Source organism: Triticum aestivum, chromosome 7B (assembly GCF_018294505.1).
Source record: "Triticum aestivum cultivar Chinese Spring chromosome 7B, IWGSC CS RefSeq v2.1, whole genome shotgun sequence".
NCBI lineage: Eukaryota > Viridiplantae > Streptophyta > Magnoliopsida > Poales > Poaceae > Triticum > Triticum aestivum.
This window is the reverse complement of record NC_057813.1, coordinates 118,095,851-118,107,664: the sequence shown is the minus strand read 5'-3', so window position 1 is coordinate 118,107,664 and position 11,814 is coordinate 118,095,851. Positions and strand designations below refer to the sequence as shown.

Below are 11,814 nucleotides of genomic sequence, written 5' to 3'. Positions count from 1 at the left end.
GGTGTAAGGATCCAGGGAATCAAAGCATATTCAACGGAAAAAGCGAGGGACACATAATTCGGGCTGGAGCCCAATGGTCTGATGGAAGCATGAAACTCGTCATCGGTCGGTGATGATCGATGGTACTCTGCAGTAGGGGTTGAATGGTGTGGTTTCGCGGCCCTTAAGACTCGACCGGGACAGCGGAGGCTCGACGCGGTAATAGCGGCGAGGCGTGTGGTTAGCACGGGACATGGAGACGGGTCATGGCTCTGGTGGTCATACATGTGGTGACACAACTGCGAATTTGACTCGGGATGACTACAAGCAATGGTGAAATTCTTTCAAGTTTCAGACAGGCAGTCAAGAAAGGAGCGGTGATGTTGAGTTCAGGTAATTCTTATGTGTGACACCCAATATGCGAGTTGTTCACTTTCACGGAGGTCAGTGATCGGTGTGTGATGGCGTTGGACTGATACTCTAGAAGTTGAGAGCGCAAACTAGAGTAATATGGAACTTGATTTTGCTCGAGTGTTGACTGTGGTCAAGAAAAGAAGGGACTACAAGTTGCAGGTGGAGTCACATGGAGTCTTTGGAGTAGCAGCGATACTCATGGGATAAGCTCAAGTCCAATGTACATGGAAGTTTGGCGCATGGACAAATCCAGGGTGGTGGAGTATATTCGCCAAGGTGGAGTTTGTTGGACTTGTGTCGAATATAGTGTATAAGGTAGTATACAGTTGGACTCTGAGTAGTATTGTGTTTAGATAGGATATGGAGTCGTGTCCTAGTAGGACACTTGTATCCTAGACCTCTCATATATAGCGGGGTAGACACACGATGTAATCTATGCCAACATAATAGCACATGCGCGCAAGGAGAAGCCGGCAGCATGTGCCGGCGGTGGCCGGTGTACGGTATTGTGACGGTGTCACGGGGAGGAGCGCCCGTAGTCAGGCCCCGGGGATGTAACCATATCGATGAACCTCGTTAACAAATCTCGGTGTTGTGCTCGTGTAATTGTTTGGTCTTTAGATGATCGACGGTATGCCTCGGATTTATTCTAACACTACGCGTACGTGATTGCCTTCTGATGCTGTCTTGGCCAATGGCCAGCCGTACCCATCTCCAGCATCCGTTCAAGCTTTCGAGCCACCGGCCGAGATAAACTCCTTTTGCATGCAGTGATACAGATGCAAGACTTTGCGTTAAACTTGCGTACATTTTCAATGGCCATTGACAACCCAGCCAGTGACAACATATTAGGCAGCCTTCAGCTGACGTGTTGGTCTGACGTCCTTTGTTTGATTTGTATTTATGTAAAGGTTCAGATCCATCATCAACTTTCCCTTTGCAATCCAGATAATAAAGAAGATTGGTCCTGACGCTTGGTTCTTGAACCTTCGGTACTGTTTACATCGAAAATGGAGGAGTATTTAACCAAAAATTACCACAATTCACGGAACCGTGACGAAAAACTACCATTTTATAATTTTGTGCGAAAAACTATCACTTTTTTCCTAAACCGTGGCAAAAAACTACCAAGTCTGAAAAGAGCCCGATTTGGCTCTTTTAAGCGCGTTTCTGACAGAGTTGGCCCGCACATAAGTGGGCTAAAAAAGCAATCGGGTCCCTGTTTTTTTTAAAAAAAAACAATCCAGTCCTTCCTTCGAAGCCCAGCACGGCGAGCACATCCATGGCGCACCCCTCGTCGACCCCCCTGGCGTGCCTGGCCGCCACGCCCCTGGCCATGCCCATGGCCGCCCGCCCGTGGCGGCATGCCTGGCCTTGCCGCCCTGGCCGCGCGCCCGTCGCCGCGCCCCTAGCCGAGCCCCCCTGGGGTGCCTGGCCGGCGCGCCCCTGGCCGTGCTCATGGTCGCGCCCATGGCCGCCCGCCCGTGGCCGCGCACCTGGCCCCGCCGCGCCCCTGGTGGTGCCCATGGCCGCGCCCATGGCCGCCCGCCCGTGGCCGCGCACCTGGCCCCGCCGCGCCCCTGGCCGTGCCCATGGCCGTCTGGCCTCGCCGCGCCCCTGGCCGCGCGCCCGTGGCCGCGCGCCTGGCCCCGCCGCGCTCGCCCGCGGGCGCCCCACTCCCTGCCCGCGCTTCGGCCGTGTCCACCCGAGCGATGCCGCCGTGGACCACGAGAAGGACTCCGTCGAGCTCCTCCTTGCGCGCCGCTGCATCGAGCGAAAGGACTGGATTGCTTTTTGAAAAAAACAGGGACCCAATTGCTTTTTTAGCCCGCTTATTAAGTGTGGGCCAACTCTGTCAGAAACGCGCTTAAAAGAGCCAAATCGGGCTCTTTTCAGACTTGATAGTTTTTTGCCACGGTTTAGGAAAAAAGTGGTAGTTTTTCGCACAAAATCGTAAAGTGGTAGTTTTTCGTCACGGTTCCGTGAATTGTGGTAGTTTTTGGTTAAATAGTCAAAATGGAGAGGTTCCCATTTCGCAAAAGGTTCAGTGATCGATGCTTTGCTTGGAATTCTTCTGAGAAAGAACACATGGTCTGTGTTTAACTTACTGCCGCTTCTTTTCACCTTCAGTTCATCTTCTTCTAACTTTTTCTTGTGCCTTCAGAAAACTAATTTCTGGAATTAAACTTGCTAGTTTGCATCCTTGGTAGTCAGTTTCTTGGTATGTAGGAAAGCAAACTTTGTGGTAGTAGTTGGAAAAGCTTATTTATTATGATTACTTTTGTTTCAAGAAATATATATATTAGTTTGAGCAAATTTATTGTGTCGGTATGTCATATAAGCCAGCAGAGGACCAACTCGATAATCACCAAGAAACTGAAAGTAAATTGTCAGTTCAAGCTTTTTTTTTTTCAGATTTTCGTGAAATGTAAAAATATGATTTTTCATGAATTTTGAATTTTGCATTTGGAGGCCTCCATGGAGCTCGGCCTCCAAAAGCAATTTCGGTGTTTTCCCCTATGTCCTTGAGTTGTGGCAGCCACTACTATTTACACTCATTTTTACACGCGTACATGTCTACATGAATAGTCACATGGCATTGCTGTTTGGTACTTGCAAACTTGGACTCATCTTCATATATGTGGCCAACAAAGGATTATTTCCATTCTTCAAAAGAGGTTTAAATATTAGTTGTTTTGTGGGGAAATTTCTCTCTACTGTTATAAATACGTTTGGTTTTACGGGCTAAATTGGGGTGCATCTCAAACTAGAACATACATCAATCTTTATTGTACCAAAAAACCCTCCCTGCTCTTTTCCGGTGTTAGCCTATAATATCCCAGTCTATATATATATTGTTTTTGTGCCAGCGTTAAAGCAATTGATCCTCGAGAAAAATAAAGGGTAAATTTCATTTGTTTTTTTTAACAAAAATATGGAATTCCAATTAATTAGAAGTTTGTATTTTGTTATAATCGACAATGAACATATATAGGATCATTGTATTGTTGTTTGTTACTCTTAACAGTCAACAAACATACCTATAATCATTGTTATATCAAGATGTTATTTGTTCTCCCTTTTGGGTTTTTCCGCAATCTTTGATTATTGTGCATTCATGAGTTTTATGTTATATTATGTAATTCCTATTTTTGGGCTTCATAAAACAACTATCCCGATTCTGCTTTTCCCTGTGGTTTGTTCTTAATATCTTTGGTCTCTTATCATTGGCCAATTCATGTTTACAATGTTCAGTGTATATATGTAAAAGTACAAAATGCCTATTATAGCAAGTGAGCCTAGTGCAAAAATGGTGTTATGTTGCTAAAGGGGTGATTTTAAGCTATGGACAAGACAATTGAGTTCTTAAAACTATTTTTCTTCAGGTGATGTTAATGTGTAGAGGCATGTGTAAAGTTAGGTTTAGTGGCTAATGAAATACATAGAGAGAGTAGGCTCTTTTTTAATATTCTTTTTGCTCTTTTGATTGTAAAATAAAAAAAATTTGAAAACTTTCTTGAGCCGAACAACGACATGGATCTTTCCTATTGTGCAATTTCAGTTCTACTGGATAATTTGTCCATTTTACAAGAGATTCGATCTCAGAAATACTTGCACCGATATTATTAACTTGCAAGTCTTTGAAACTAAACTTTTCAACTATATGTAGCAGGCGCATATTGTCTTATTACTATGGTTGTTGATTTCTTATTATTCTAAACAAATGTAACTCATGAGGTTTGCTAACTTCCTCCGATCCGAATTAATTGACTCGACCTCTATAAAATATAGAGGCCGAGTCAATTAATTCGGATCGGAAGTACTACATTAATGTGATTTAATTGCATTCATATTACAAATGAGATTTGACTTGCAGCTTGTACCCGATCATGCATGTATGCTTCCTTCATCACACAATGAAAAGGCATTGTACACCTGCTACTACATTGGAATCATAGACCATGTTGGTAGTGGAATTTCTTGAACATTCAACGCCGCAGCGAAGTGCGTAGAGTCCGTCTAGTATAACTAAATGGTTAATAAGCAAATCAACATGCAAATTTCTCACCACATTAAGCAATTGTAATTTGATCTTCTTGAACCTGTCTTCTATTCTTTCGACAGAGGCTCGCTGATGGAGGAGGATCCAGAGGAGACAAGCCGTTATTCTCGGTATTGCACGCCAGTCACACACGTCCTCAAGGTCAGTAATAGAAAATGTCATAAACATATTCTACTCATTTTCTTTTCTAACATGCATATATTATTTGTATAATTCCAAGCTATAATGATTTAGTTATGAATTAAACCATTTAACAAAACCATTCATGAATTTAAATAAGGTCGATGCTGATCGATACCACAGAGGGCGAGGGGCTATCGCCCCCCCCCCCCCCACCTCCCCCCTATTCCGAAATAATTGAAGTTTCAGGTTTGTGTAGAGTCATACTTCATTAAGTTTGGCCAAGCCTATATAAAATATATTAACATCTGCAACACCAAATTTGTTTCAGTAAATTCGTTATGAAAATATTTAATATTATATTTATAATGTGATCGTAGCATATTTTTCTATAGATTTGGTCAAACTTGAAAATGTTAGACTTAGGACAACACCAGGGCTATATCTCGCTTATAGTGAGATGTATGCCCGACTTGGAAGGTTTTTTCTTGCTCCCTACAATACAGGGACGGCATGTTCATTCCCTTGCACGGTGCACTCACAGCGCTCATCCATTTGGTTCGATAGTTCTCTTTGGTTTTTTCCTTTTCACCTTTTGTCTTTTTGGTTTCTGTATTTCTTCGATGGTTTTATCTGGTTTTCTATTTTTCCTTTGTCCCCCCCCCCCCGGTTTCATTGTTTTCACTGGTTTTCTTTGTTTATTTATCGGTTTTACTATTTTTTATTTTTCCTTTGTCTTTCTTTGGTTTTTTTCTTCACCGGTTTCCTATGATTTTTCTTTTTTCTTAGTTATAAATTTGGTTTTCTTTTGTTTTTTCACTTGGTTTCTTCTGTTCTTCTGTCGTTACTCATTATACTTTTGTTTTCTTTGTTTCTTTTCATTTCTCTTGATTTCTTTGCCTTTTCTTTTTATTTATTTTTTGTCGATTTTCATTCGTTTTCTTTTTTGTTCAACACATGTTAACTTTATTGAAGTACACATAAAAAAATCATAGATATCGGAAACATTTTTATACATGTTAAACATTTTTAAAATACTTGATTAACATTTGGTGAAAACTTATTTTTTGATGTCTACATTTTTCCATACACATTGTACAAATTTTTGGTATATCTAATACATTTTTCTAATACACGTTTAACATTTTTAGAATACAAGATTAATATGTTTTGGATACATGGTCAAATTTTTTGGTATATCTAATACATTTTTCAAATACACGTTTAACATTTTTAGAATACAAGATTAATATGTTTTGAACACATGGTCAACTTTTTTCATACACCTTTTTAATATTTTTTAAATGCTTGATTAACATTTTTAAAAAACAAGATTAATATTTTTTTAATAAATGGTCAACATCTTTTCTATACACATTTAACATGCTCAAATGCTTTATTGAGAGTTTTTCAAATACAAGATTAAGATTTTTTCTAAGCCATGGTCTACATTTTTTCTATAATCATTTAACATTTTTCAAATGCTTGAATAATATTTTTCAAATACAAGATTAACATTTTTTTAATACACATTTCACATTTTTCGAATAAAATATCAATTATTTTTTCAAATGCTTGATTAAGATTTTTTGAATACATGATCAACTTTTTCATGCACAGTTGTATTTTTTTGTATACATGAGAAACATTTTCTCTATACACATTTAACATTTTTCAAAAGCTTGGTTAAGATATTTTTCTAATATTTTATTATTTTTTTGTGTAATATATTTAGTTAGAATATTTGGAAGTATAAACACAAAGAAAAAAAGAAAGCAAAAACAAAAAAAGAGGCTGTGGCCTCCCACGCGCCTGGGCCGGTCCATCTTGCGGCTCGGTTCACGAGAGGTTTGCCTGGGTCTCGCTAGAAGCGAGGTATAGCCAAGCCCACAACGGGCTCACCCACTTGCCCTTCCCCACCACCCGCATCGCCGGCGACCGCCGCCTCTACGACGCAGCCGGCAAGATGACCCGGAAGCCCAAGCGGAAGCTGCCGGCCTCGCCGTCGAGGCGCGACTCTCCGCTGGAGCCCTACCATGGCCACGCTGCCCCCTCCCCCGCGGAATGCCTGGCCGTCCGCGACGCCCTCCTCGCCTTCCATGGCTTCCCCGACGAGTTCGCGCCCTTCCGCCTCCTCCGCCTCGGCCTCTCGCCGGAGGACGAGGGCGACCAGCCGCCTCCGCGTCCGACCGTCCTCGACGGGCTCGTCACCACCCTCCTCTCGCAGAACACCACCGACGCCATCTCCCGCCGCGCATTCGCCTCCCTCAAGGCCGCCTTCCCCTCCTGGGACCAGGTATGTACTGTAGCAGCGAGTCCTCGATGGCTAATTAGGCTCCTTCCAGAAGCTTCTGGAAGCTCCCGCCTCTAACAGTACCTTCACTGTTCCGTTTTGGAGGTGGTGGACGAGGAGGGGATGGGGCTGGAGGACGCCATCCGGTGCGGCGGCCTGGCGGCGACGAAGGCTGCGAGGATCCGGGCGATGCTGAGGGGCGTGAGGGAGAAGAGGGGCGCCATTTGCCTTGAGTACCTGCGGGATCTGTCCGTGGATGAGGTGAAGAGGGAGCTCTCACAGTTCAAGGGGATTGGACCGAAGACTGTGAGTTACCACATCTCTTCTTGTTTCACTGCAATGAACTTTCTGTTCTCTGGTTGTGGGGGTTTTGCGAAGTTCGACGCAATTCATGATAAAGTAAAGAAGGCAGCGCCTTTGGTTTGTTGTAAAGGATGAAACCTAGCAACAGGTAGTTGAAGTGAGAGTAAGCACCTCATGAGAGTCAAGAAATACTGATCAGAAGTCAGCGTATTATTCGTAGCGTTGTTTGATATTCTGTACTTAATCACTGGAACTCTAGCCCTTGGACAAAACACTACAAATATGCAGTGTGATTAAACGGATTAACTTTCATGTTATGATGTATACCACTTCCGTTTGTAAATGCATATGACCTCATAAAGATCACGCACTCAATCTTCTATAACTTTGATTAGTAATTTATCAGCAATATTTAGATTGGTAAGATGAAAATAGTATCATTAGGTTTATCATGAAAAATACTTTGACAATAGAAAACTTCATAACTTTATTATCATATATACCCACAAAAAGCAATGGTCGGAGATGCATGTTAGAGACCATGTCAGTGTCCAAAATGTCACCAATTTACGGATGGAGTATGCAAAAACTCAAATCTTATGCTGTAATACATCTTCTTGTGGTATACTGGAGGTATTAGAAAAAATGTGTAAGGCTTGTCGCCTTGATGGATTTGTGTTTGCTTTGTGCTTAACTGGTGCTGTGGCATCACCGACTACAATTTAGCCTTCCAAACAGAGGTTCTTTAAAGTTTTTTACATATTGAGTACAATGGTTGCTAACCCTCATCAATAATTAAGCCTTTTATAATTTGTGTGGCACAACAGAACTCAAACAGACTTGTTCCGAACAAATGAAGAAGGGTTTGTAATAGTAAATGTTTATGTAACTTTCTGCATGCTGTTTAATTAGTTGTTGTATCCTATTATTTTGGTTGTTTGATTTTTTGGATAATGTGAGGCTGCTGGAGTAAGCAAGTATCTGACTGATGGCAGTTATATAATTACACATGTTATCACAGGTGGCATGTGTCCTGATGTTCTATCTTCAAAAGGATGACTTTCCTGTAGATACTCATGTACGTGAATCTTTATTGGTCAACTGTTAAGCTCTGGGCATTATTTTAACGTGCATTACATATGTGTGGTAATTGGTAACACATATTTCTGCAATAGGTACTCCGCATTACAAAGGCTATTGGTTGGGTTCCTCCAACAGCTACTAGGGAGAAGGCATACATTCATCTGAATAATAAGATTACCGATGATCTGAAGTTTGACTTGAATTGTCTATTTGTTACTCATGGGAAGCTTTGTCAATCGTGTACAATAAAGTTAGGAGTCCAGAAACCCAAGGATGTCAACGCTGTTTGTCCCTTAGCAAGCTACTGTTATATCAAAGAAGAAATTCAGGAATAGCCAAGGTAAGCTATTTTCTCTCGTTTCAAAGCAATATGATAAATGTTGTATACCAAATATAATGTGCACCACATAATTGTTTTTTAAGGAGAACTTTGATGGATGACACTGCTTGATAAATCTATATTAAAATAAACTGTACAGAATGCGTACAAGACTGAAAATAAACTCAATAAAAAGTCCAAGTCCTAAAGTAAGAAAAATGTACAACTGGAACATGCTACGTCAGGAAGCAAATACTGGATTTTGGCAGAGTGGAAGATTAAACTTCTCAAGCTACTGCCCTGTTACAGGAACTCAACGCAGGCAAAAAATTAAAGGCAAGCTAGTGCCAGTGAAATAGGACAGTCTTATAAGACAGCACTCAAACAAGATAAAGCTGTACTCAACCATCAAAAATAGAAGAGTGGTACAATGCCAGAGTAGGTGAAAGCCAAGGTGTGTGGTTCTAGTTAAATGCAATTTGAAAAGACCTGACGCCAACTATCATTAAACAGCAAGCAGAAATGACCCGGTGCCAACTAGCAGCAAAAGGAGATCACTAAAAGAACTGGCGCTTAATGTTGGCATGTTAATAGCTGACGATTGAGTCCTTCAACAGAAAAGCAAAATGTATCAAAATGTAGGTATCTGGAACGACTTCTAAAACGGTAGCTTTCCCGAACAGAAGGAGTACTAGTTTCAGAGTAACAAACTTTGCATTCAAAGTTACTGAGTGTTTCAGAATGTTATTTTATCTAACGGTTGTGACAATTCTTCCAGTCAGTACTTTTTGTTTTTTGCGGGTATCTTCCAGTCAGTGCTGACATGCTAATTTTCTGTGTAGGAAATGGTGTTTCCAGAAGAGGTCGTAACCTCCCAATAACCCAACATCACTAATGGTAGGAAGATTTATGGGCAGTGGTGCCGTGCACTGCATACATGTAATGGCAATTTCAGGTTCCCGTCTTGTATTGTTGTTAGGGGGCTTCTAGCTGTATGATTTCAGGCTAGATACCATATTTGTGAACTCATTCTACCTACTGGCAGTAAGGAAGTTTTTAGGGAAGCTGAAGGATGCGATCTATGGCTTGCTGAAAGTGTCATTTGTTAGAAGTGGTTAGAAGAATGCCGATTGCCAAACGACCTGCTACCTAGTGTGCCATATCGGCAAATTGTGCCGTCAGATGACAACCGTCCAGTTGTGTACAATGGTACCCTCGACTTTCTGCTGCACATGACCTGTTGCGCCTGTTGAGGTGGCTTGTGATTTTCAGAGCAAGCGCTTTGCTCACGACGCGGAAAAGATTCATCTAATGCAACCTGGATGAGTTGCTCCACCCCACCAGCCTGAAAGGGATGTGGACCTGGCCTCCCCGCCGTCGGCACTTGATCTTGACTGGACATTTGGATGCTTGCCCCTGTGATGTGGGCAGTTTGCTTCTTGCTTACTTGAACTTTGTGGACTAGATCATCATCACATTTTAGTCTTTGATTAGGTTGTAGTGCACTCTTGTGGGCTGATCTTGGAGCCTTGCTTTGGTGGGAACATCTGATGTGAAAGTTGAGCGCTTTGGTCACTTTGTAGGACATCTTTGGCTGCCGCATAAATAGAGTGTGATCTTTGCTTCAAGTGTTGAGCATGGCATCAACTGAAGGAAGTGTGGTCACATCACAGATTTATCTGAAACTGGACTGAGCAATAAAGTGCTTACTGATGTTTGTTTCTTAAGAATCTTTTGATAGGGACTGCAATATCTGGCGTTTGATCCCCAGGATGGTGGATGGCTTTTTTTCTTTTTTGAGACAAACTCGCCAAGCTTTATTCAAACCATAATGTTTACAGGTTTTTTTAGACAAAGTTTACAGGTATAAAGAGCAAGTCACCCGGTTGCCCAAACCAATCATGGCGGCCAAAACCATACCATTGGATGGCTGGTTGATCGACCAGCGAACAGGGCAGCGATCGAGTGAAGCAGCCCACAGAGGCCCCTTTAGCTTCCCCTTAGGCTTCCAGTCCTAAGGCCCAATTGCAATTTTCCTTTATACACAAAAAGAAGAGATTTTGTACTCAAAAAAAGAGATTTTAAAGATGTACACTTTCTTATAAACAAAAAACAAAATTATAAAATGCCATGATCTGATAAAAATTAAAATTGCCATGCTATAAAATATAGAGAACATTTTTTGCCATAGACAAAAAAATATGCCATCTATTAAAATGCCATCATATACAATGCCATATCTTAATAATAAAATGCCATCTTTAATAATAAATGTCATCTCTTAATAATAAAAAAAATCCATATTTAATATAAAAATGTCATCTATTAATATAAAAATATCATCTCTTAAATAAATAAAGATGCCATCTCTTACTAAAGATTGCCATCTCTTAATAAAAAAAAATGGCATCCCGACATTTCTTATAATAAATACAGTTCACTTATAGCGAACTGGTTAGGGGATCCGACGTGGCTAGAAACCTGCGCTGGGATTCGTGCAAACAAATCCGACAAGAGATAGAAGGGTCGCTCTAGCTGACGGTCGAGAGTTAACGTTTTTGTTTATAAGGCTTTTGAAGTTGAAACCTCTGTGACACGATCCCTGCCCAATAAGGCCATGTTCGGTTAATCCCCTTGCCACAAGGATTGAAGGGGATTGGGGAGGTTTGAGAAGGATTTTGACTTGCAAGGGATTTAATCCTCTTCAATCCCTTTCAAACCTCTTCAAACCCTTCCAAACCGAACAAGGCCTAAATGATCCTGTGGCCTGCTCTGATTTGGTTTTGGGTATTGAGCTCCAACCCCAGGGTCGGTCACCCAGGTCCCAACCATTGATGTGGCCCAACTATTAAATCGAAAATATTGGGGCCTCTCCACATCCAACTGATTTTCTCGGTCTCTACTTTCAAACTATAGGAAGAAAAATCGTGCAAAAGACGTCTAGGACGACAATAGCTAGAACCATCAAATTAGTAGGTGGTCTACAAATCTGAATGTGATTTTTATTAGTTTTGATGTTCGCTATACTGACAAGATTGAAAATGGACAGAACAAAATTTTCCAGCAAAGAAAAAGGTATTGCAAACACTGAATGTGAGCGGTTGTTTCTCCTCTAGCATCGTTTTTTAATCAATTAACAAGATATAACTTTTGTACATCGTTTATTTTATATATCAATCAAATAGATACAACTTTCGTCCAGGCCGCCGACTGGCGTGAAGGTTGGAATGTACAAATCGA

The 11,814-nt window shown here is 41.4% G+C and overlaps 1 protein-coding gene across 1 annotated transcript; it reads left to right on the top strand.

The window, feature by feature from the left end:
- Positions 1-6,455: 6,455 nt before the first annotated feature.
- On the top strand, positions 6,456-10,202 carry LOC123161985 (putative DNA glycosylase At3g47830). The gene is made up of 5 exons (XM_044579789.1): positions 6,456-6,872; positions 6,975-7,175; positions 8,194-8,250; positions 8,348-8,595; positions 9,417-10,202. Exons 1-4 carry the CDS (start codon positions 6,543-6,545, stop codon positions 8,588-8,590), a joined length of 831 nt encoding a protein of 276 aa, XP_044435724.1. The 5' UTR covers positions 6,456-6,542; the 3' UTR covers positions 8,591-8,595; positions 9,417-10,202.
- Positions 10,203-11,814: the final 1,612 nt, after the last annotated feature.

Bases quoted from the DNA above. Each gene is read 5' to 3' on its own strand.
- LOC123161985 (XM_044579789.1), top strand. From the start codon at position 6,543: ATGACCCGGAAGCCCAAGCGGAAGCTGCCGGCCTCGCCGTCGAGGCGC. The intron at 6,873-6,974 runs GTATGTACTGTA...TCCGTTTTGGAG, and splicing joins CCTTCCCCTCCTGGGACCAG to GTGGTGGACGAGGAGGGGAT. The intron at 8,251-8,347 runs GTACGTGAATCT...TTTCTGCAATAG, and splicing joins ACTTTCCTGTAGATACTCAT to GTACTCCGCATTACAAAGGC.